The 25,941-nt window shown below is 45.0% G+C and overlaps 1 protein-coding gene across 9 annotated transcripts in view; it reads left to right on the forward strand.

Annotated features, from left to right (window-relative positions):
- Positions 1 to 25,941, forward strand: part of GRIP2 (glutamate receptor interacting protein 2) — a 257,423-nt gene that overhangs the window by 215,650 nt on the left and 15,832 nt on the right. For 8 of the 9 annotated variants that reach the window (XM_069966694.1, XM_069966692.1, XM_069966697.1 and 5 more), the window contains exons 10-16: positions 362 to 487; positions 1,163 to 1,321; positions 1,614 to 1,800; positions 12,129 to 12,274; positions 12,792 to 12,872; positions 20,215 to 20,278; positions 22,252 to 22,397. In XM_069966694.1, the coding sequence (XP_069822795.1) occupies positions 362 to 487; positions 1,163 to 1,321; positions 1,614 to 1,800; positions 12,129 to 12,274; positions 12,792 to 12,872; positions 20,215 to 20,278; positions 22,252 to 22,397 (909 nt within the window). The remainder of the gene's footprint in view (positions 1 to 361; positions 488 to 1,162; positions 1,322 to 1,613; positions 1,801 to 12,128; positions 12,275 to 12,791; positions 12,873 to 20,214; positions 20,279 to 22,251; positions 22,398 to 25,941) is intronic. The other variant, XM_069966693.1, reaches the window with a different exon arrangement.

Here is a 25,941-nt window from a genome sequence, read left to right on the forward strand (position 1 = left end):
GAGTCACAGCTCAATGTGTCCTTCAATCACATGACTGCCTTCTCTCTGTGAGCGCTCAGATGGCCTGGGATACACAGGACTTCCTGTTTTCTGACTGTTTCCTGTTTTTTGAGAAACAAAAGCCAGAAAACAGGAAGTGCCGTGTTCTCCATTATAACTAAAAAAAATAAATAATGAATGTAAATTGCAAACTTGCTTTATATCACATCTACTGTTGATTTACATTTTCCCTTTAATGTCTCTGTTCCCTGTGAGCATTTCCACTGGCAACATTATCTCTCTCCTCTTTTATTGAATATTTTGACTGTGTACTTATCACTATTATATTGCATATCCTAATGTTTACTTTTTATTTATCTAGTTAAAGTGCAAAAAAGTGAACACCACCACTGCTGGGACCCCTGCATCAACTACTGTCACACTCACCACCCAGGGCACTGCAAGACTCCTACGTGGAACCCAAGCTCAAATCAAGACTACTGTAAATGTATGTTTAAAACTTTGTGCTATGAAGATAGCAGAGCTGCATCTACAATTCTAATGGTTGTTACTGGAAGTTTCTCTACAGACACTCTAATTTACGTAGTAGAGCTTGGGTAAAGTAAGTGGTACTTACTTTTCCTACGTCTTAGGATGGTACAGTACCTGATGCAAATCACAAGAGCAAGCTGGTTGCAGACACTGAACAAGCAGAGGGTGCTGGAAGAGTTCACTGTGCATTCAGAATTGTCACTGCAGCTTTGTCTTCTCTCATGTGATTAAAAAAGTCACTGTCGCTAAAAATAACTTTAGACATGTCATCAGGCGAAAGTTATTGGTCGCAGCATGTCTCACTGCTGAGATATAGCGAGGGAAAAAGAGAGTGATGGCCATGCGATCTTGTCCCCAGCCGCTCACTAATTCCATCAGTTTATCCTTATAGACTATAAAGAGGCTATTCTATCGGAATTAGTGAGTGGGTGGGGAGGGGATTGCATGGCCGCCGTGCTCTCTCCCTGGCTATATCTCCTGATTGCATCGGTTATGAGCAGTGAGACCCTCTGTGATCAATAACTTTAACGTTTTTTGTTTTTTTTAAACAGTGACTCTTTAAACATTTCAAAACATTAGCACTAAAAGTAAAGTTTTAGTTTTAATTTTATCCCTTTCTTATCAATTGCAGCTTTGGTTGCCACCAACTTTTCTTCCTCTTCGTCAGCCGGAACCCCTGGGTTTAGTAGCAGCCAGAATTCCAACACCCTTCCCCGCTCTGCACATCAAATGAGCCCAAGAACCACCATGACCCGCCGCCGGCAGCGTAAGAAGGACCATAAAAGTTCGTGTAAGAGATCTTCTCAGTAAAAAAGCCACAGTTGTCATGTAGCTTCTGTATCTCTTAAAGGTGTTGCATAAAACTATGAAATTGCATGACCAACAATTCCTAATATATGCACATCACTTAGTCTTTAAATGAAACATAGTAGACATAGGAGCAGCTTACCTCAAAATAACGTTAGCATTGCTTTATATGTGAATAGAGTCAGTCTAGAATCTGTGGAATATACAGATGTCTATAGGATCTAAATCTGTATATTAATGATTATATGATCGATCTTTATCTCCTGTATTCTCAGTATCCCTGGCTTCCAGTACTGTGGGTCCTGGTGGGCAGATCATACATACAGAAACCACAGAGATTGTCCTACGTGGGGACCCTCTAAATGGCTTTGGCATTCAGCTGCAGGGAGGAATATTTGCTACTGAGACTCTGTCTTCTCCTCCACTTATCCGATTCATTGAGCCGGACAGCCCTGCCGAGAGGTGAGATCTTATGTTGCTTTCTTCTGTATTATTGTCTTTTGTACTAAGTAATGCAGGAGTTGTAAAGAAGTGGCTTCTCTGAGCACATCTATGGTTGTCACTTTTCAAGCCCACCTTTGTTGACCTATATGGCTTTCTTTGAATCCTCATTGGCCATAATGGGTGGAATATATAATCTCATGATGATGATTTCATGTGTTAATAAATCTTGAGGAGGAAAGCTGTCAGCTTAGGAATACAGTGGTCCCTCAACATACAATATTAATTGGTTCTGGGAGGACCATTGTATGTTGAGTCCATAACTCTATGGAAAATTGTTATTTGGTTCTGAAGCCCCCAAGATGTCAAACCAAATGGATAAATGGAGTAAGTTGATAGACAGATAGATAGCACTGGCACACACAGGCTGATCTTCCTTCTTTCCCCCTTGACAGTGGACACTGCAGGGCCCCTAAGTGTTTGAATGCGCCAGTGTCTTGGCATCACACACTCACAGTGGCTTTGACACAATCACAGTCCCTTGGCCAGAAGCTGCTGTGTTTTTCCTGTGTCTGCTGTTTGCAGACACTCCCTTGTTTGCAGCCACAGATCTCCACTGTGCTTTAAAGTGCATGTATAGGGAGCAAGAGACTGGACATTCCCCTCCTTAGGCTCTGTTAACACGGAGTAAAACTGGCGAAATTGGAATTCTCCGCCGCGGAATCTCGCCAGCCTCTGTGTCATAATGACAGTCTATGGGATGCTCGCGCGCCTCCTCTCTCCACACTGAAGAATTGATATGTCCATTCTTTAGCGCGAAGAACCATGGAGAGAGGAGGCGCGCGAGCCTCCCATAAACTATCATTATGACAAGGAGGCTGGTGGGATTCCGCGGTGGAAAATTTTGCCAGTTTTACTCCGTGTGACCGGAGCCTTAGGGTACATTCACAAAGAGGAAAAGAGGTGGAAATTCCGAGCTGAATCCTTGCTGCGGACTCCACTCAGAATTCCGCCTGCCTCAGTGTCTCAATGATAAGTATAGGGCTCCACGGCTCTCCGCTGAAATAATTGTTGGATTGTTGGATCCTTACAGGTACAAACAGCCTGACAGGGAGGGGGAGGAGGACTAAGGAGGCAAACATCCCGGGAAATCCGGCACTCAATGACTGTTAGGAAGTCTTCAGACCTCTACTGCTGCTGCTGGGATGTAATTTGTAGGTACAGTTACTGTTACCTGTGCTCCCAGCTTACTTGTGAAAGTTTTCAGCTGCTGGACAGTGTCAGGAGTCAGTAATCCCTGCGCAGATAGCGGCTATGCAGGAATGAATGACGTCACAGATGCCCGGAGGCATTGTAATATGATGCTGCATTCAACGTGCGATGCCCTGCGACAGGCCATTTTTACCTTAAATTCATTGCATCTTGAAGCCATTGTCGGGGGATTACTGTTTAAACCTTCTGGAGGGCATTTCCTGTAAGACAAGCAAAGTATTGGGTGCTCTCTGTACCACAGAAGTTATCTTTATTTTTTCAGTGACTTTTAATTTAAAGGAGTATTTCGGCTAATAATTTATTTTTTTTATATTTCTTTACTTGATTTTTTTTACATGGCAGCAGTAGGGGGCGATATGGCCCCTCTACTGCCACCATTGGCTTTGTTGGGAACTACAGGTCTGCTCAAGCCCTAGTCCCACACAGTTACATATCATTAGTGCTGCTGCATGTAGCGTTAGTTGATTCTAATGCATGTTGTCATTAAAATAGACATTAGACTCTGGGAAGAAGCCACCTCAGCCTGTAGCATAGAAACTTAGAAGATTTTTGGCAGATAAAGATCAATGGGTCCATGGGTCACCAGAGCTCTATACAGCGGGATCACAATCTCCCTCTTCCTACTGGTTATACCTCTAGATATACACCCCAGCAAACAATTTGCTTTCCCCACAGCCTGGTTGCACTGGTGAAGCATTTTAAGGCTGTCAGAAATCACTATCCCTAAATCCTTCTCTTCTGAAGTCTTTAATAACACAGAACTGCTGATATGATACTCAGATGTGCATTATTTTACATTTGGAAACATTGAAACATTTAATTGTAGTAAAGCTAAATAATTTTCTATATTACTGACACCTCCAGGAATAGCAACACTATTGCACACTTTTTGTGTCATCAGCAAACAGATAAACCTCAGCAGAGCGAGCATTGACAATTTTACAATACTGCTGCCACTCAATGTACAAGTGAAGAAAAAGATAGACTTTCTCAAAAGAAAAAAAAAACAATTCTACAAAGTAAAAAAAAAATATAACTTTATTAAAAATGTAAAAAAAAAAATATTTGATGGAATACCCCCTTTAACAAATCATTTGATTGATGTGAGAAAATGTACGTTCTTATATTGGGTGCTCAAAATCAAATGCTGCATTGAGTCATTGAGACAAGGTAGATGGAATTCCTCTCCAAAAGGAAGCTGTCATCACTTTCATGCTGCCTGAACCATAAGTCATCAGGGCATTCCTCAGTGGCCTCCTCCTACCCCTCTGGGCTTGATTGCTAGACCTTTCTCTGTAGCCCAAACAGATAGAGATCCATCAATCAAAGCTGGTGAGGCGAGGAGAAGCCGCTGGGGACTGCCCTAATGACTTGTGGTTCAGGCAGCATGAAATTGAGGACGGATTCCCTTTAATTTCTCATCACCTAATTGAGGTTCAGACTTCTCTGGGGTTTCAACAACGAGTCCAGACTTGGGGAACTTTGTCAGAATGACATATTTTGTGCAGCATGCGTGAAATGAAAAGTAGCCATGTTTGTTGGGCTCTTTCCCACAAGGATGGGAGATCTATAGCTCTGCTCTCCCAGACTTCTGCTCTCAGAACTAATTGACTGCAAATTTTAATTAGCTTCTGTATCGACACCCAGGAACGATTCCATACTCTTTGCAGTCCTCCCCCCATCGTCTGTTCCTGTGTCTGGTTGGGTTGCTTCCAGATAAATAAATTACAGAGATTGTTGTTGCTCCATTCTCAGTAAAGGGGTCAGGGCTTGGCCCCAGGGGCAGACGCCATACTGTATCCCTGTGGAGGGTGACCCTTGTTGTAATGAACTCATCTGGCCCACAGTCATCTCACTGACGTTCTTTACTGTTCCCCCACCCCTCCTCTCATACCTGCTGGGCTCCAATATGTCCTTACCAGCCACATACTCTATGTGCACTCACCTTGAAAATGGAAATACTATATTGTTTTTACAATGTCATAATTTCTAGGGTAATTATTCTTTCAGCACATACGTAAATGTAGGAGAGGAATATATTTTTGGTGACATGGATGCACAAACAAACAGATGTGTGGAGGGTGTCCTTATAGCAACTGTATTGATGTGGGTATTCAACCATAATCCTCTCTAGTGAGACATCGAAGTTAGCTGTCTGTGGCGTCTGTGAAATTATGGGCATGGGTGTACCTACTAGGCTAGCAGGCATGGTCACGTATATGGGGGCCAGCTGTCTGTGGCGTCTGTGAAATTATGGGCATGGGTGTACCTACTAGGCTAGCAGGCATGGTCACGTATATGGGGGCCATCTCCAGCCAGCAGTGAGGCTAGTGATAATTATGAATGTAAAGGGCAAAAATGCAATTATTAATGCAAATGTTTGGGCAATTAAGTGGGGGCGATGGGGAGGAGACCAACAAAAACACAAGCCTTTCATGTTATAATCGAGTTGGGCCCCATTCTAAATTTTGCCAAAGGGCCCCTATAGAAATAAAATGGGATATGTCTTGTCAAAAATTATTCCAGTTTCATTAAAGAGATTGGAGTGCCATCTGGTGGTCAGCCAGCTTTCTGCATTGTCATTCTTATATAGGGTGACAATCTTGGTGGTACAATTGCGTGCTTATGTCTACAGTATTAAGGCATTCTAGTTTGGTATAGGCATTGGAGCAAATATGTCAGCTTTCAAACAACCAACCAATCAGACTTGAAATTATTACACAGTGCTTAATAAGAAGATAAGTCATTCATTAAAAAGAACAACAACTACAGAAGTATAGCAAGCTTTAACCCCTTAACGACATCGGGCGTAAATGCACGCCCCCGCAGGGTGGGCTTTAACGCAAACAGACATACATTTACGCCCGATGTTTCCCTGATCGCTGTGTGTTCACACACAGCGATCGGGGAAGATGGCCTGCTATAATGTATAGCCAGATCAGCATATAGCAGCATATAGCAGCTAAATACAGCTTTCCGGGTCATCGGTGACCCGGAAAGCAATGGCGATTGGTGCTGTCCGAGACAGCACCAATCGCCATAAGTGTCCCCAAGAAAGATGGCACCGATGCCACCCCCACGATCACCGTGATAGGCCGGCCAGTACTGGCCGGCCCATCACGGCGCGTCCTCTTTGGTGCGTCGGTCACTTCCGGGTTCTGCGTCGTCTAACTTCTGAATTTTCGCCTCTTCGGGCGGCTTCGGCGGGCTTTGGAAGCTTCATTCTACTGCCCCATAGCGGCTGATCAGTGTATATTATACACTGATCAGTGGCTTTAGGTTAAAAAGTTTTTGTTTTGTTTTTTCAAAGAAATTTTTTATGCGCCCTAACGCCGCTGAGTGCTGATCAGCATTGCACGTAAGTGCGCCGCTGATCAGCAACTCCTCCTTTTTAGCGTAGGGGGCGTTTTTAACCACTATATCCTACCGCCACTGTCTGCTGATAAGTGCCACACATGAGTGTGGCATTTATCAGCAGCTCCTTTCTTGGCGTAGGGATATTTTTTTCTTACTGTAAAAAAACGTAAAAAAGACTACACTACACCACACTACATGGAATAAAGTTTTACACTACACTACATTACACATTTACATACCCCATATACTAATCCCCATATAAAGATGGCCCCCAGAGTGTTTTCGGTGTCGGACCGAAACAGCCAGTGAGGATGAATGGGGGGATCCTTTTTCCCTCCATTCATCTTCATCATCCAGTGACGTGTCTGGGGGTAGCGTAGCCTACGCTGCCCCCCAGACACGTCTTTTCCGCCAGTACCGTCCCAATAAGAGATGACGGTATGGCGTGAAATTCTACAAACTCTATGAGAGTACCTCAGGGTACACTTACAGATTTAGGGTATGTGCACACTGCGTAATGGAGAGGGATAACCCTTTGTGCATTCTGCAGCTGGCACCCGCCGGCGGACTGATGCGGGCGTGCGTCTCCACCCGTGTCATACTCCTGCGCCCGCTTGGCACTTTATGTCCACATGTGGGGTATTTCTGTACTCAGGAGAAACTGCGCTACATGCTTTGTGTTTTTTTTCCCTTTTATCCCCTTGTGAAAATGAAAAATTGAAGGCTAGAACAACGTTATAGTGTAAAAAATAAATTTTTCTTTTTTCATGCCACATTGTTCTGAAAATCTGTGAAGCACCTGTGGGGTCCAAATGCTGACCCCACCCCTTGTTACATTCCTTGAGGGGTGTAGTTTTCTAAATGGTGTCCCTTTAGGGGTGTTTTTTAGGTTTTGGCACCCCAGAGCCTCTGCCAACCTGAAGTGGTACAGTCAAAAATGACCAAATATAACGGAGGCATTAAAATTCACTAGGCGTTCCTTTATATCTGAGGCTTGTGGTTGCGTCAAATAGCGTAACAGGGCCACATATGGAGTATTTCTATAAACTGCAGAAACGGGGCAATCAATATTGGGGTGCATTTCTCTGGTAGTAGGTTTATAATTATGAAAAATATTGGATTACAATAAAATCTCTGCACAGAAAATTTAAATTTTCAAATTTCTTACACACTTAACTTTTATTTCTGTGACTCTCCTAAAGGGTTAAAAAACTTTCTGGATGTGCTTTTGCAGAGTTTGGGGGGGTGCAGTTTCTGAAATGGGGTGCTTTGTGGGGCTTTCTAACATACAGTCCCCTCAAATACACTTTGAGGCTGCGTTCACACTACGTATATTTCAGTCAGTATATGTATATTTCAGTCAGTATATTTCAGTCAGTATTGCAACCAAAACCAGGAGTGGATTAAAAACACAGAAAGGATCTGTTCACACAATGTTGAAATTGAGTGGATGGCCGCCATTTAATGGCAAATATTTGCTGTTATTTTAAAACAGTATGTAAATAATGGGTATTATTTACTGTTATATGGCGGCCATCCACTCAATTTCAACATTGTGTGAACAGATCCTTTCTGTGTTTTTAATCCACTCCTGGTTTTGGTTGCAATACTGACTGAAATATACATATACTGACTGAAATCCAGGCAAAAAAGTTTGAAGACAGCGTCCTTGCAATATCCAAAAGTTTATTTAGCCAAATGCATACACAGAAAAAAAATTACGACGTTTCGGCTCTAAAACATACTGAGCCTTTCTCAAGTATAACATTACCCTATGTTAACCGGAGTTTTATACAAAAAGTGACCAATCACCATTGACACATAATTAAAACCTCGACCTATCAAAAGGCCTCATGGGCGGGCACATCGTTCACAAGCCATAGTGTTATAATTATATCCATAATAAACATTGCTCAATTCACAATAACTTAATCCCAAGTTCATCACTTATCATGTCATCTCCTGGTATTACACGATCCTCACAACCGACTTCAGGAACTCCATCATTTAGTCGACCACGCCGCACCTCCATCACCGCTTGTAAAGATTGGGAGTACAGCTGCGCACACCGACGATCTCCATTGGTATTGATGTTTCTGACTGAAATATACATAGTGTGAACGCAGCCTCGGGCTGCGTTCACACTACAGTATTGCACACAGTATTGCAACCAAAACCAGGAATGGAATAAAAACACAGGAAGGATCTGTTCACACAATGTTGAAATTGAGTGGATGGCCGTCATTTAATGGCAAATATTTGCTGTTATTTTAGAACAACGGCTGTTATATTGAAATAATGGCAGTTATTTACTGTTATGTGGCGGCCATCCACTCAATTTCAACATTGTGTGAACAGATCCTTTCTGTGTTTTTAATCCACTCCTGGTTTTGGTTGAAATACTGACTGAAATATACGTAGTGTGAACGCAGCCTAAGGCTATGTTCACACTGCGTATATGTCCGGCCGCATATTTTCGCGGCCGGACATATACGCGGTAAACTCCGGACGGAGATTTACGCTACTTGTGGCCGGCTACGTGATCTGTGGCCGGCGATCTGACAGCGGTCTTTTACTTGGAAAGCTTCGCCTAGCCCCGGACACCCCACAGAACCTTTTGGATCGGCACAAAAAGCTGCAAAAATGAAGAAATCACCACTACGTACGGGACCGCATGTAACGCTACGGGTGTAAGTTACGGCATTTTCGACCGCAAACAATGGTCTGGTTCATTTTTTACGGCGCCGCGTACGATCCGGGCGTAAGTTCGTACGTAGTGTGAACTGTGCAGCCGTACATCGTATACTTTCCATTGTACGCAAACTACGTAAGTCTCCGGCCGCTTATTCACGGAACGCGCTACGGCCGGAAACTTACGTAGTGTGAACATAACCTAAACCTGAACAGGTCCCTAAAAATATCTGATTTTGAAATTTTACTGAAAATTTGGAAATTTGCTGCTTATGTTTTAAGCTTTCTATTGTCTAAAAAAAATGAAAGATAGTTTAATAAATGCCGCCAACATAAAGTAGACATGTTGCTAATGCTATTTAATATATAATTTATGTGGTATAACCATTTTCTGTATAAGCAGAAAAGTTTCAAAGTTGGAAAAATGCTTTTTTTCACAATTTTTCACGTTATTTGGTTTTGTTTTTTTTATAAAGATTCGTTATAAGTATCGATTCCAATTTACCAGAAATGTAAAGTACCATATGTCACAAGAAAACAATCTCAGAATCGTCTGAATAGGTAAAAGCATCCCGAAGTTATTAATGACTAAAGTGACATAGGTCATATTCATAAAATTTGTCTCTGTCCTTAAGGCCATTTCAGGCTCTGTCCTTAAGGGGTTAATGCACCTATAGGCGTTTTTCAATCAGTCGACCCCTTTAAATCCTAAAGATAGGCCGCTGAAGGAAGCAAACACGCGCCCGCTGAGCTCCTGCTTATTCAGCGACTTTACAGCGATATTTTACTTAAATACCACCCTTTTACAACTTTCTCGGACTGCCGCAACTTTTGACAAGCTGCCCGAGATGAGAACAACATCCAGACGAGCAGCAGCGGCTGCCAGAAGGAAAATACAATCCTCTCTGCCTCCAGCTACAGCGCTGCAAGATGGTGCCGGCTCCTTCCTGGACTACATCCTGCTTTCACTTCTCGCTAATGCTGAGGCGGCGTGGCAGGCCCCCTCGGCACCCGACACATCTATGCAACACCGGGGGAGCCCACCAAGCGACCAGGCTCCTTCCAAAGCACTGAAAAGAAGGAATCGGAGGAGCAGGAATACAGGTACATGCTCCCGTCATCTGCGTTTGGCAAATAAGGCACTTCTCATCTGCAACCTCCTCTCCGGCTCCTCCTCCATCTCCTCCTGCTGAGGACCAGATACAGCGCTCACTCTCTAATCTGTACCTCCCGGACCTGTTCTCCGAGGACTGTACTACACCACCTGCTCTTACATCACTCTCCCCCTCTGAAAGCACCACCTATGGCAGCAAGCTTAAATCCCAATATACCCAGACACATATGGGAGCAGACCTTCCTGCACTTACTCTGGAAGACCCGTTGAGTGATTTACACAACTTAAGAAGATGATGTTAGCCCTCAGAGACACTATAAAAGCCGATCTGGACCATATACTATCTGCCATAAGAGAAACGGTGAGCTTGGTAACAACTAGAGTGCAACGTCTGGAAGACTCAATGTATGCAGTAATCAACGAGCACAATATTTTATTAGACTCCCATCGACATCTAGAAGCAGAGGTGAGCAGATTAAAAGCTAATCTGGTGGCAGTCGATGACAGATCACGTGCCCACAACGTGAAAATCCGAGGCATCCCGGAGTCGGTCCCCACCTCAGACCTTTCTACTTTAATTTGCAACTTTATCAAAGAGTTGACGCCGGACCTTCACCATGATGATATTACTATCGATTGAACACGTCGTCTACCTAAACCTACTCATATTCCACCTGAGACTCCAAGAGACGTTCTACTGCGAATAAGACACCTTCATGTGAAGAAAGCCTTTATTACTGCTACCAGACAGCAAAGCGCACCTTCCCCCCTATACACTAAACTCTCTGTGTTCTCTGACTCTGTTCAGCAGCCACGTTGAATGCCCGCAGGACATTTGCTCCTATTACTTTAGCCCTAAGAGGAAAAGGCATTCAATACAAATGGAGGGGAATGGCTGGCCTTGTTGTTATGCATAATTCTGGTCCTGTTGTGATCCCTAATGTTGAAGCTGGCACCCAACTTCTACAGTCCTGGAATGTTGTCCGATCCCCATACAAGGACATTAACATTGTACCACCACCTCGGAATGGAGCTGCGTCGCATTAACCCTTCTCCTTTGACAGCAGACTGTATTCAAGTTGTGCAGGATATGTCTCAGTGGTCAGTAACCTTTAATTATCTCACCTGAAGCAAACTACTTTCAGCATGAACTGGACTCAGTGCTCCCACTACCACCCAGTTGCTGCACGGGGTTAGTACACCATCCGCAGCACAATATTGCTTTTATAACAATAGCATTTTGTGACTCACTATGTTCTTTATTCTTATGTATATCTGCTTACACCGCCATCTTCAGTAATATGCGTTTTATTTGACTTTATAGAGCGGTAATTTACACATTGAGTCACCACTCATCACCTGTTCAGTGTTATGTTTTATGTTTCATTGTTCCCCTGTTGTATCCCTCCTATGTCCACGTCTACCCAGGTTGACCTAAACTCCAAGAATAATATACTCAGTTGAGAATATCCTTGTTTTCTTCCTTTTTCATGGTTCCCTTGTCCTGTCTCCCTGTTGTACCCTCCTATGTCTGTGTCTGTCTATGTTGACCTACATTCCTGGCATAAGCTACTTTGTTGAGAGCATCTTTGTTTTCTTCTTTATAATTTGTATTATGTATTCATAGCAAATATCTGTTGTTAGATAATGCTACTATGTCTTTACTTATGATACATTCCTTGTTCTGTTGTACCTCCATACTGTATTGTCTGTTAGAAAATTGAAAACCCTGCCAATAAAAACTTATTGAAACATTAAATCCTAAACATAATGGGGAGTGTTAAATGATAATTTCTTAAAATTCCATTCAGCCCAATGTAACATGTGGCTGCAGCAGGCAAATTATGTAAATGAGCCATAATCACCACAAGTGCACTGCTTTTTAGTAATATTGTACTGATTCTTACATCCCTAGGTGCGGCCTCCTGCAGGTGGGGGACAGACTGCTGTCTATCAATGGTATTCTAACAGAGGACGGGACACTGGAAGAAGCCAACCAGCTACTGCGGGATGCCGCACTCTCCAATAAAGTTGTCCTGGAAATTGAATATGATGTGGCTGGTGAGTTACAAATGATTCAAGACAAGATGCTGGCTTTGCCTCTCAACTCCCCCACAGCGCACTGCTAACATCTCAATACGGTCTGCAAACAGCCAGGAAATCTGAGCTTCCACTGCCGATGTAACATACTGAGTGTGGGTTTGTCTGCACACATTTACTGGTACAGTCTGTGCCTATTATCTTCCATAATTCACACAGAAAACACAACTGCAACAATAAACTTAGCCTTAGGTTAATTCATTTATGTTTTTTAATTGAATATTGTCCGTTGTATTGGAGTTGGTAGTTATTCAGCCAAGGACAGGCTGTTTTTTGGTCAATATAGGAGTATAAGGTTACTACGATGTCATGTCTTTAAACACTGTGACAATTTAACCCCTCTCAGACTCTCTCCTGCCCCTCTCACATACAACAGAACTCAAAGAATCAACAGACAGCTGTGACACACCACTCTGTAGTGCTTGTGTAGACATCAATGTTTCTGTTGTTGATTCACCTTTTTTCTGTTTTCTCCAAGAGTCTGTGGTTCCGAGCAGTGGTACATTCCACGTTAAGCTGCCAAAAAAGAGAGGCGTAGAGCTGGGTATTACCATCAGCTGTGAGTACAGGGCTAACATGTGTCTCTTGGTTGCCATCTCCATGCTTTTAAACACTTTCCTTTGAGGGTGACCATATTTATCTTTATTTTCCCTTTTCCCTGTATCATGTTAACAGGGAGCTCAGATGTGTGAAACTGTTTGCAGATTAAAAAAAAATCCCTATTTTTGGGTCATCTTTTCAGTGCACAAAAAAACCACACTGTCCCTTGTACAGTCATCCTACAAGGAAGCACCAAAGTCCAGCTTAGAATATTTTAGTCTAGTGGCTGAGCTGCCCTCCTGCTATTTCCTTGATATTTCCCCTGGGCTTAATGATTGGACAAGGAAACGATTAGTAAACTTTGTTGCTTGTGGCTATTGGAAATCATTGTGTATCATGCGAGTAAGTCACCACAGCCCTCCCCCACCCATTGTCGTTTCCCTCTGTGGCTTTGGACTTGAATATTAATGCAATTTAAGATCCTATAATCCGGAGGGTTCTGTCCCCATAGCTGCCATTACATTTCGCAGGAAGCGTCCACCGCAGGCTTCCATTATGTCTTCTCCCTCGTATATCATTTGTAAAACAGGGGCCCCAGCAGAGATTATGCTGAATTAATGAGACATTTATTATCCATTCCGAATCGATCACTTCTTGTATTTTTCTTGCTGCTCTCCCTGTCACTGTGGAAGGAGAAACCCTGTGATTTATTATTTTTGCCTCCCCTAACTTTCATCCCAGGGCATCCAGGATCAGTGTATGGAATAACAATATGCCAGCTAGCTGCAGCAAAGCTCTCTGCTCTGAATGCAGGAATATAGGAATATCGGTGTGGCCTTACGTACTACAGAGACAGGCCATGTGGATGTTATGGGGCTCTGTTTGGTCTGATCAGCCACTAGGTGGTGAGAACCTGTAGTGGGGATAGGAAAGTGTCCTTAGGTCGAGGGGAAATGCCCTAACAAACAACTGATCCTTCTGCCCTGGGGAGCAGAACCCAGTACTGTTCAGTACAAAGAGTCAGGGCCGGATTAAGGTTGGTGGAGGCCCCGGGCGACAATCTTGTTGGAGGCCCCCCCCCCAAAAAAATAAAATAAAAATAAAACAATATCACGATCCATATAGATGTCAGCCTACTGTAGGCGGCTTAACCCAGATCCCTTCTCGCTCCTGGGTGTGTGGATCAGCATCCTCCTCTGTTGTGCACGTGATGGTCACTAGAGGCTGCAGTGCAGAGGAAGATGCACAGCCCTAGAGACAGGTGCAGGAAGGGGGTGAGTATCAGGGTGGGTTCTCACATTGTGTTTGTGTTAATAATGCAATGAGAGAACCCAGCACTTTCTGTGTGCTCTTAGCCACTGTGTTAGTGCCATATTACACGGCCTGATATCCTGGGTAAGCAGTGCCGTTCTGCTAGATTAGCGCTCTCTTACAGAGCCTATGATAAGGCTGGATCCGCCATCAGTCGCACAAAGGCTGGATCCGCCATCAGTCGCACATCACAATTAAACGTAGCGATGCATGGCCGGTGGCCGATGATTTTTGCTAGCGAGAAGCATTGATGGTATTATGGCTTAGAGCAATATAGCCTAACTTTTTTTTTTTTAATAAACTCGGGACACCCCTACCGAATAATGTTCTAAAAAATACAAAAGAAATTTCATCCAGTGACTTACAGGTGACGTCTTCTTTGATCTGAGGCGTCACTTTCCGTTTCCTCTCCATCCGGCCCGGATCACCAGGAAGATTTCTTGACCTGCCAGACAAACATCTTAGGCTCCGCACTTTTACAACAACTTCCTTCCCTTTTTCCAACCCACAAGGTCCCAAACAGTAGTAATTCCACTTTTTGGTGTAATTTCCAGTAAAGTGAGTAGGTATGTGGGTTGCCCCCTGTATGTCCCTTGCTGTGCCCCAAATAGTTTTAAAGTCCCTCTGTCCCCTTATAGTAATAATGTCCCCTGCTATGTCCACATATATAAATAATGTCCCTGCTGTACACCCCATATAGTAATAATGCTTCCTGTTGTGCCTATATAGTAATAATGCCTCCTGCTGTGTCCCCATATAGTACTATTGCCTCCTGCTGTGCCTCCATATAGTAATAATGTCCCCTGCTGTGCCCTCCATATAGTAATGTCCCCTGCTGTGCCCCCATATAGTAATAATGCCCCTGGTGGCTGTAGTCAACCCCTAGTGGTGTCCTGGTAGCTGTAATTGCCCTCCCCCCATCCCCAGTGGTGTCCTGGTAGCTGTAGTTCTCCGAGGGACCCTGCCATAGATGCAGGCCTGTATTTAGAATTCATGCTGCCCTAGGCACTTTGCATTCTGAGGCGAACCCCCCCCCCCAGGCGCCCCAGCGTGGTGTATGCATGGTGTTTACCCTGGCACGGCTGGCACCCCAGCACCAAATACTCAGCACCCAGTACCCAGTCTCTCAGTAGTGCTGGGTACTGGGGTGCCGCTCTGCTTGCTGCCCGCTCTTCTCCTCAAACAGAAGTAATGGAGGAAGGAAGGTGGCCGGGGACGTCTTAGTTTGGGGTCCGCTTCTGTCCAGTATCGGACTGGGGTACCTGGGGCCCACCAGAGGAAATGATCCTTGGTGCCCACCAATATAGAACCAGTGAGACACGACAGGCCGCTGCTTTCCTGGATTCATCTGTATCTGTGACAAATCCTTCCTTAAAAACATTTTCAGTCAAACTAAAACTTTCAGAACCCCCTCCATTTATACAGCTTTCAGGGTATGCTGGGAGTTGTAGTCTCTGAGAGGACAACCCTTTAATAAATCACTGTGTGCAGAGGCTCCTGGTGGCTGCAATCTGTAGGTGACAACCATCAGCCCTGAAGGTCCAGCAATACATCTGTCCACACTGTACTACAACTCCCAGCATATCCTGAGGGCTGCAGACTGTCAGTACATGCTGGGAGTTGTAGTGCCTGCAGCTGTTGTAGTTGGGTCCTAGGTGCATTATACAGTGAATGCTTTCTGGAATATAGGAATACATAGATCTGTGGGGGCTCAGTGTATGGAAGTGACCCCAGAGCATCACTAATAGGGGATAGAACAAAAACATCTCCCCCTATGCCCTATTAGTGCTGTTCTGGGGTCACTTCCCTACACTGAGCCCCCACAGATCTATGTATTCTGATCTCCCACAACGCCTCCAGGACCCAACTACAACAGCTGCAGGCACTACAACTTCCAGCATGTACTGACAGCCTGCAGCCCACAGGATATGCTGGGAGTTGTAGTGCCTGCAGCTCTTGTAGTTGGGTCCTAGGTGCATTATACACTGGATTCTTTGTGGAAGATCAGATTACATAGATCTGTGGGGCTCAGTATAGGGAAGTGACCCCAGAACATCACTAATAGGGGATAGAACAAAACATCTCCCCCTATCCCCCATTAGTGATGTTCTGGGGTCACTTCCCTATACTGAGCCCCCACAGATTTATGTATTCTTCTATACCACAAAGCATCCAATGTATAATGCACCTAGGACCCAACTACAACAGCTTCAGGCACTACAACTCCCAGCATTTACTGACAGTCTGCAGCCCTCAGGATATGTTGGGAGTTGTAGTGCCTGCAACTGTTGTAGTTGGATTCTAGTTTAAAAGTTTGCGCTTGTGTACTGTAGTGACCGCGGGGCTGTGTCAGTACTTTACCGCAAACCATACACTGACCTATTTAGACCCCAATGGTACACAGGCTCTGCACACTATAGAAGTGATTACAGTGCAGTTACTAATGACTCACGTGTGACGTCTTCTCCGATTGCAGTCGCTCACTCTTTGCTTTCCTCTCCATCTGGCGCAGCCATCATGAAGACTTCTCCGACCACAACTCAACGACAGAGGGGCGGGCTGGCTGGCAGGGAGAAAAGCTGGGGGGCAGGGAGAGAAGATGGGGGGGTGGGGGGAAGGGAGAGAAGCTGATGAGAGCAGGGTGATCGGCAGAGGGGCGGGCTGGCTGGCAGGGAGAGAAGCTGGGGGGGCAGGGGGATCGGCAGAGGGGCGGGCTGGCAGAGAGAAAAGCTGGGGGCCAGGGAGGAAAGCTGAGGGGCAGGGGGATCACCGAGGGGCGGGCTGGTAGGGAGAGAAGCTGGGGGGCAGGGAGAGAAGCTGGGGGGCAGGGGGATCGGCAGGGAGAGAAGCTGGGGGGCAGGGAGAGAAGCTGGGGGGGTGGGGGGCAGGGAGAGAAGCTGATGGGAGCAGGGGGATCTGCAGAGGTGCGGGCTGGCTGGCAGGGAGAGAAGCTGGGGGGCAGGGGGATTGGCAGAGGGGCGGGCTGGCAGAGAGAGAAGCTGGAGGGCAGGGAGAGAAGCTGAGGGGCAGGGGGATCACCGAGAGGCGGGCTGGCAGGGAGAGAAGCTGGGGGGCAGGGAGAGAAGCTGGGGGGCAGGGGGATCGGCAGAGAGAGAAGCTGTGGGGCAGGGAGAGAAGCTGGGGGGGCAGGGAGAGAAGCTGATGGGGGCAGGGAGAGAAGCTGATGGTGCAGGGGGAACGGCAGAGGGTCGGGCTGGCAGGGAGAGAAGCTGGGGGGTAGGGGGATCGGCAGAGGGGCAGGCTGGCTGGCAGGGAGAGAAACTTGGGGGCTGGGAGAGAAGCTGGGGGGCAGGGAGAGAAGCTGGGGGGCAGGGGGATCGGCAGAGGGGTGGGCTGGCAGGGAGAGAAGCTGGGGGGCAGGGAGAGAAGCTGGAGGGGCAGGGCAGGGGGATCGGCTGAGGGGCGTGCTGGGAGGGAGAGAAGCTGGGGGGCAGGGGGATTGGCAGAGGGGCAGGCTGGCTGGCAGGGAGAGAAGGTGGGGGGCAGGGAGAGAAGCTGATGGGGGCAGGCGGATCAGCAGAGGGGCGGGCTGGCTGGCAGGGAGAGAAGCTGGGGGGCAGGGAGAGAAGGTGGGTGGCAGGGGGATCGGCCGAGGGGTGGGCTTGGCAGGGAGAGAAGCTGGGGGGCAGGGAGAGAAGCTGGGGGGCAGGGGGATCAGCCGAGGGGCTGGAGGGGCGGGCTGGTCAGGCTCCCAATCCCCCCACCCCCCGTTCACTTGCCGGCCAGGTGAGCTTCCAGCAGACAGCCTGTTACACACAGGCACAGAAGCTCACAGCAGCAGCCCGCGGTGGCCGAACTTCCTGCTCGGCGTGATGACGTCACTGTGCGCCGCTGCCGAGCAGGAAGTTCGGGCACTGCGGGCTGCTGCTGTGAGCTTCCGTGCCGTGACAGCTTCAGGCTATCTGCCGGAAGCTCACCTGGCCCCGAAGGTGACACTGATCAAACCCCCCCCCCCCCCCCCGCGCAGACATTACCGGTGGGGGCGGCAGAGGGGGGTTGAAGAGAAAAATGCACCAACCTGAACCCGGAACCCTGCTTCCGGGTTTGGGTTGGTGGGGGCCCCTTTGTGGTGGGGGCCCACTCTTTAATCCGGCCCTGCAAAGAGTCAAATGTAAATAGTGGTCCTGCAAGTCAAGATCTTTACAGGCTGGTGGTAGTTTTGCAAGGGAATCATGGCACCCTGCTGAAGAGATGGGGCAGCAAAAAACTTAGAGTCACTGTCGGTTTTTTTTTTTGTTTTTTTTTTTTTTGCAGAAATCAATAGTCCAGGCGATTTTAAGAAACTTTGTAATTGGGTTTATTAGCCAAATATGCCATTATCTGCATTCAAAAAACATTTTCCCAGGTCCCCCCTCCCTCCTCTTTTCCATTCACTGCAAAAAATCTGGAAATTGTGACTTGTTGCATCAGACATACCCAGTCTGTTTAAGGGAGAGGGGAGGGGGGAGGAGGAAGGAGGGAGTTAGCCGACAGCAGAGAGCAGATAACAGAGGATTACAGGCATGGAGCTGGGTGACAGCTGTAATCAGAGCTCAGAGAGGTCAGTGGTGACTGTCAGAGGAGATAGAGGGTGATATATTTGTAGATTAACTCTTTGTTGTGCTGTTTTGGTCTTTTATTTAGCTCTCTCCATAGGAGAACAATGAAGACGGGGAGAGCTTCAAACTGCTTTTTCATGATAATTCTGCTAATAAACCCAATTACAAAGTTTCTTAAAATCACCTGGACTATTGATTTCTGCAAAAAAAAATATTCACGACAGTGACACTTTAACCATGATGAGGCACTTTAGGCGTGGCGGGTACAAGAAACTTTTGTATGCAAGTTCCAAATTTTTAGTAGTTATAAAATTGAGTCGTACATTTGAATAACCCTTGTGGTTGGCAGTTCTGTGAATCAAAGTCTGTAACATGGCCCCTGTTCCCTAAGCTAGGGTCATAATGGTACTGTGTCTCTGTTTTGACTCTTGAGTCAGGGGTTTACTAATACAGCGACTAGGTCCTAGCATCTAGGGAACATTCTGCGGTACTCCAGCTCCACTTTCTTACATGTCAGACCCCTGTCCTTAGTCCTCCGGCCTTAGCTGTCTCTCTGGTTGTTGTCACTAGACTCTCGGTAAGTTTGTCCACTGCCTAATCGCTCTCCATCACTGATGAGAGTCTAGTGGCACACTGCTTTCTATGATCCAAACAGCAAGCACACAGTTTAGGACTTTTCTCAGCAGATCCCACTTGTCTTGGTCCAGCGCATTTTCTATTTGCCAGTATCTTTGTCAACAGAAGAGTCACATCATCTCACTTGCACCAATCACAGTCATATGGCGAGCCCCAGCTGACTACCTTATGGTGTCCAGGGCTGATTTTCCCAGTTGTCGTGTTGCTAAACAACCTTAAAAAATGCAACAATGAACAATAACACAACACATAGAATACAATTGATAACGGATCTGCAACATCTCTTGTAAATAAATGCAGAACTGGCTATCATTCACATAACACACCAGTTTTCCAAACTTAGTCTGCTGTAAGGAGGGCACTTGACCATCAAAAAAACACAGTTCACTATTTCCATGTTTCATCCCACTTAGATGTTTGCCATAAAGGCACTGCCGTCTCCAGGTCATAGAGTGGGAAGACAATCTCTTTGCCTGAAATAACTTAGCAGTAGCATAGTAGTTTTTCAAGCCAGTAGTGAATCCATGAATATGACAGCAGGTTATGACATATGGTTACATATTACTGGAGACAAAGGCAGCAGCAATGGCTATAAATCTCAATCAGCAGTCAAGGGGGGGAGAGGGCTTTGCCCTCTAACTCTCCACTGTATAGTTATGAAAGTGCCTCTCATTTGACCTCCCTCATGTCCACCGTTTACCGTGGCTTTGTGGCAGCTAAATCATTTGAGTTGAATTTGACTGTTTTGTGAATTTGACTGTTTTGTGTGGTGACCTGGAGTGGCCTAGAGATGTGTGTATATCTGCTAACCATGCTAAAAACATTAATATTATTATCCTTCTATTTTGGAAATAGCCAGCAGAAAACCGGGAGAACCTTTAATTATATCGGACATCAAGAAGGGCAGCGTCGCACACAGGTAGGGGGTGTTGTGTTATGTCTGAATGTAAGCATGAGCTAGACACATCAGCAGCACAAATCCAGATCCACATACAAACCTAACAAACTCTCAGCTGTGGAACATATTAGGAATGTATAGGTGTTCAGCCTCTGGATGTAGCAGGAATATTGCCGTTGACTGACTGCAGTCAGATCTCGAAAATGGGGTAAAAAAAAGATTAATACACAGACATTATGTATATTAAAAAGTTGCTTACCAATCGTTAAAGGGGTATTCCAGTATAAAACATATAACTGTTCAAAATTATATGATATATATTAAAGACGTTTTACTTCATAAAAACTAACAGCAGATTAGAGCTTCTTATATTCCCATAGGGCTTGGGCCAATGAGAATAAAGGTAATTTTGTTACCTTCATTCTCATTGTTTTCGTTACATCCTGTGCCCTATCAGTATGTAAATTAGGCTGTTTGGTGCCCTGACTACAGCACTTAGCACACTGTTAGGGGCCTATTCCAGGGAGCGATAATCGTCCAAATTGGGCCGATTTGGGCGATTATCTCTTGGTGGAATAGAGAAAACGATCAGCCGATGATGATGATCGTGTCATCGGCTGATTGTTTATTTAGGCCCAAACCTAAAATCATCGGTTACCCACGGCGCATCGTTTCGTGGAATAGCGGTGCACAGCGGGCGACCGACGATTTGAGAAGCAGCATACATTAGCTAGCAGGGATTCTCCTCCGCTCCGTCTTCCTCCCGCGGCGCAGCATCAGCCTGGTGCGGCCTGACTGAGCTGTCAGACCACTCAGCAAATCACTGTTCGCGACCGCTGCGGCCAGTGATTGGCTGAGCGGTCTGACAGCTCAGTCAGGCCGCTCCAGAGTTGATGCTGCGCCGCCAGACCCGAGGAGTAAGACGGAGCGGAGGAGAAGCCCTGCTAGGTAATGTATGCTACAAGAACTGCAAGGACATTGGTAACGTTGTCCCTGCAGCCCTCGCTAACGATTGTCGGGCCGTGGAATAGGCCCAGTAAACGAGCGCCGATCTAGCAAATTGGCGCTAGTTTACATCGTTGATCGGATTGATATTCATCTGGCGCCCAGCAGTTATGAGCGCCAGAGTGACGTCACTGCAGAGCCACCTGCTCATCACTTACATCCCATTCAAAATGTGATGTAAAGAACTGGTCACCTTGGGACCTGTAGTTCAGCTTGACATTCAAACATGCTCAGTTGCAGGAGTAGAAGTTATAGGAGGGTGAGCTGTTTGTTTCTCTATGCAAATAATAGGATAAGGAACTTATGTGAAAGGCTCGGCAATGAGTGAGCACTATATTAAAGTGCACAAGCTAGTGTAAGGACTTTTAGCAGCCACAGGAATAAAAATGAAGGAGGGTAGCTATGCATGCTATCAGCAATGTATGACAGGCCTTGCAGAATACTCCTTGTCCACACATTGTATTTCTGTCAGTATTTGTAGCCAAGATTAGGAGTAGAACTAATAGGGAAAAGTTATAATGGAAAGAGTTTCACAGTTTCCGTGTTTTTAACCCACTTCTGGGTTTGGTTGAAAAAATACTGACCAAAAGACTGAAGAAAATACTGTTGGTTAACATAGCCCTAAGCATTAGTTGTATACAATCAGAAACTTAAAAGCCAATGGCATCAGAAAGGATATAAAAGAAGACTACATTATTATCTTGCTCAGTGCTTAGCACTGTAGCCTTGCAGCGCTGGGGTCCTGGGTTGAAATCCCACCAAAGGCAACATCTGCAAAGAGTTTGTATGCTCTCTCCGTGTTTGCGTTTTGCGGGTACTCCAGTTTCCTCCCAAACCCAAAAACATACAGGGAGGTGAATTTAGATTGTAAGCCCTAATGGGGACAGGGAGCAATAATTGGCAAAAACTATGTAAAGTGCTGTGGAATCTGTGTGCAATATACAAATAAAAGCATGATTATTAATAATATTTGTGGCTTCTCACTACAGAACTGGCACCTTAGAGCCCGGTGACAAGCTGTTAGCAATAGATAACATCCGCCTTGACAACTGCTCAATGGAAGATGCTGTACAGATCCTGCGCCAGTGTGAGGAGCTTGTCAAGCTGAAGATTCGCAAGGATGAAGACAATTCAGGTATAGAGGGGTCTGTAAATGCTGGAACTTATCAGAGGTGAACTGCACCTCCCTCATCTCACAATTAAAAATGTACCTGTCATGATATTCGGGCGGGAAGTGCAGGTACCTATGGATACCATCATGGCAGGCCTGTTTTGTTCACAAGACGTATTTTATGCAATAGAGCTTGTGCACGGAATCAACCCAGTGTGGTCATACCCATAGTTTCCCAAAGTTCCAGGGGCAGGAGAGACTGCATGCTGATGGAGGCAGAGAACATTGTGACTGGTAAACATTTTTAAAGGGGTTGTCCAACAGTATAATAAATGAAAGTACCTGAAGGAGATGTTATAACACACAATAGTTCTTATTCTCCTGTAGTGACCAGTGGTGACACTAGTATGTACAGCTGACAACTGCTGAGGCCAAGGATTGGCTGCAGTGGTAATGTTTATAAGTACATGTCATTGCTGCATTGCTGCATCATTGTTATATAATATTTCTTGCATGTACTTTCACTTATAAACAGATAAGTTTATAACAGAAATGACCGATTTTGAAATTTGATATTTTTTTAAATATTCATTATGCGGTTCTGAAACTTGTGGTTCATTGACTTTTCCTCATTTGAGGGGTTCTTACTAATAGCAGTTTTTATTTATTTATTTTTTGTTTACTTTTTGCTCCACGTTTTTTTTTACACTTGTACTGTTGTGGTCAAAAATGACTGATAGCCTTTAGTGATGAGTGAATAGTGAGATATTCGAATATTCGATATGAGTAAGAATATCCTGCGAATATTCGATCGAATATTCGATCCCATTAAATTCTATGGGGACAAGTATTCGATTATTGAAAAACATCTATTTGACCATTTGGAGGGTGGAACTGGAAGCTGGGGGATTTGAAAGCTTATCGAATATTTATCGAATATTCGCGGGATATTCGTACAAATATCGAATATTCGAATATCTCTATTCGATCGAATATCTATTTGATCGAACAGTATTCGCTTATCACTAATAGCCTTTTATACTAATCCCCAGCCATTTTCTGAGAAAAATAAAGCAGTTATAATCTCATTTCGGTCTATATAGTTCATATACTACTATTTATCAGTTTATCTAGGTCCTTGTGGTCCATGCAGAGTTACACATACATACATTTTATGTTAACTCTGAGTTTATTAAAGTTTTTCAAAATTTTTAAAACATACATACACAATCTGCAATGTATAAACAAAGTACACTCAAGTAGAGCACAGAGAATCCATGTGCTGATAAAAAAGCTTAAAGAGTAGGAAACACATAGATAACAGTCAGCTTGATGCAAATGGTGAGTCCAGGTTAAACAAATGAACACACATCCCGTCTGGACAGAAGTGAAGCCTCAGGAAAATGAAAGCACTCAGGACATATCATAAGCTCTCGGCACCAACTAGCAAGCCAGAGCCTGGACCCCGTGTTGGGGAAAGATAGGACACACACAACACAACACATTCATGACAAGACGTGAAATGAACATACTTAAGACCAAATGTACTCTGACGAGAACCGGGTAAAGGGAAGGGTAGGGGGGAAGAGAGAGGAGAAGGGGGGTGCTGAGGGGGACAGAAAGAGGAAGGTTGTCAATGGTGCAAAAGATCCTTTCCCACTCGTCCCCTATGCCAGCGAGAAATGAGAGTCAACACAGCAGATTAGCAAAATTAGGAGAGCCTACCCTACGAACAGAATCCAAGGGTTCCAAACCTGTGAGCATTTTCCGGAGCGATCCTGCGCCTCAGCCACCAACTCCTCTGCCCTTTGGATATTTGTGAGTTCGCTATACCATTCGGACAGTGAGGGGGCACGGTCCGTCTTCCAGTGCCTCGGGATCACTGTGCGGGCCGCTGCCAGAAAATGTCTCAGCAGTGTTCGCCAGTGTCTTACCCGAATAAGACATACATACATTTTATATAATGTTGGTGAAAATGTGACTGTAGATGAACAACAGGTAGATGCCTATTCAGACAGTATATTGCAAGTAAGCCTGCAAACTATGGCATCAAAAGTTCATACACTGTAAATGCTCAGGTAATAAGAAAAAACCCTGGAGAAAGAGCTGAAAAAAATCAAGGTATGCAAGTAGTTTTGGATTTGACACATGGTCTCAAAGGACGAAATGTTACATGTGACAATTTTTTCATATCACACCAACTGGGGCAGATGTTGCTGAAAAGAAAATGACCATGCTGGGTACTGTTAGAAAAAATAAGCCAGAACTGCTGCAAGGTATCCTCAGTAAGAGAGACGTTTATAGTTCTATGTTTTATTTCACAATAGAAGTTTCTTACGTTCCCAAAAAAACACAAACGTGTCATTCTGATGAGCACAGTGCCCCATGATAATACAATCAGTAACTGAGACGACAGAAAGCCAGACATGATGTTACATTACAATGCCACAAAAGGGGCAGCTGATACTCTAGATCAACTCATAGGCACTTACACCTGTAAACACAAAACTAATTGGTGGCCAATGGTTATTTTTTATAACACTCTTGATGTGTCGGCGTACAATGCATTTGTGTTATGGCGTGAAATAGACCCAAATTTTTTTTTTGCAAATGTGCAATATGCATGAATAATGCAGTAAGGCCATGTTAACATTTTTTTGACACAAAAAATAAAAAATTTAGATTTTTGATTTTATTTTTAATTTGTTTATGAACAACCATGTTCACACACATTATAATAATGCAAAAGAAATTCAAATAAAACACTTAAATTAGTTAAAAATCCAGACTTTAATAGGCCTGGTGAAAAATGACCGGAACATTATATGTGTATAGTAGAACCGAACAGAACAGCAGGGTTAAAGGGAACCAATCAGTCCTGTCGGGCTGATATGGTTCTCTGGAGCACTGTATAAAGCTCCTGAGCTGCCCGCGGCACGTACAGGCGGCTAAAGCAGAAGCCTTAGACGGGAGAAAGTGACGTTTTTTTATTACCCAGCCATGCAGAGGCGGGGCAGGTAGTGATCTGGACAGCTCCCCGCCCATGTCTAGTCACCGCTCTCTGCCTGTCAATGCGCTCGGAGGGGATGATTGACAGGCAGAGAGGCCTGTTACTGGCCTCTCTCCCTGTACATCCTGCCAAGCGCACTGACATGCAGAGAGCGATGACTAGACACTGGCGGCAGTCGCCCAGATGACTACCTGCCCTGCCTCTTTTTCTCCTGAATAAAGATTCTGCCGCAGACGGTATGTGCTGCGGGGTGCTCAGAAGCTTTATACAGTGCTCCAGAAAACCATATCAGCCCAGTTGGGTTGATTGGTTACCTTTAATCCAACTGAATAATTTTAATCTGTAATCCCACTTGATAAAAACTAGGTGGCATAAGCAGTAATAGTCATTCTCAAAATACTATTGTGTTATATGTGTGGTACTGCTCTGCGACCGGTAACTTGCTAGATGGTTTTGTGTGACGACACTTCTATGGTGGATGGTTGGTGGAATATAGCTCAGCCGGTTAGGAGGTAATGGTAATGTGATGTATATGGTATACCTGCTTTTAGTTTTTTT

This window comes from Dendropsophus ebraccatus, chromosome 4 (genome assembly GCF_027789765.1).
Source record: "Dendropsophus ebraccatus isolate aDenEbr1 chromosome 4, aDenEbr1.pat, whole genome shotgun sequence".
Lineage (NCBI taxonomy): Eukaryota > Metazoa > Chordata > Amphibia > Anura > Hylidae > Dendropsophus > Dendropsophus ebraccatus.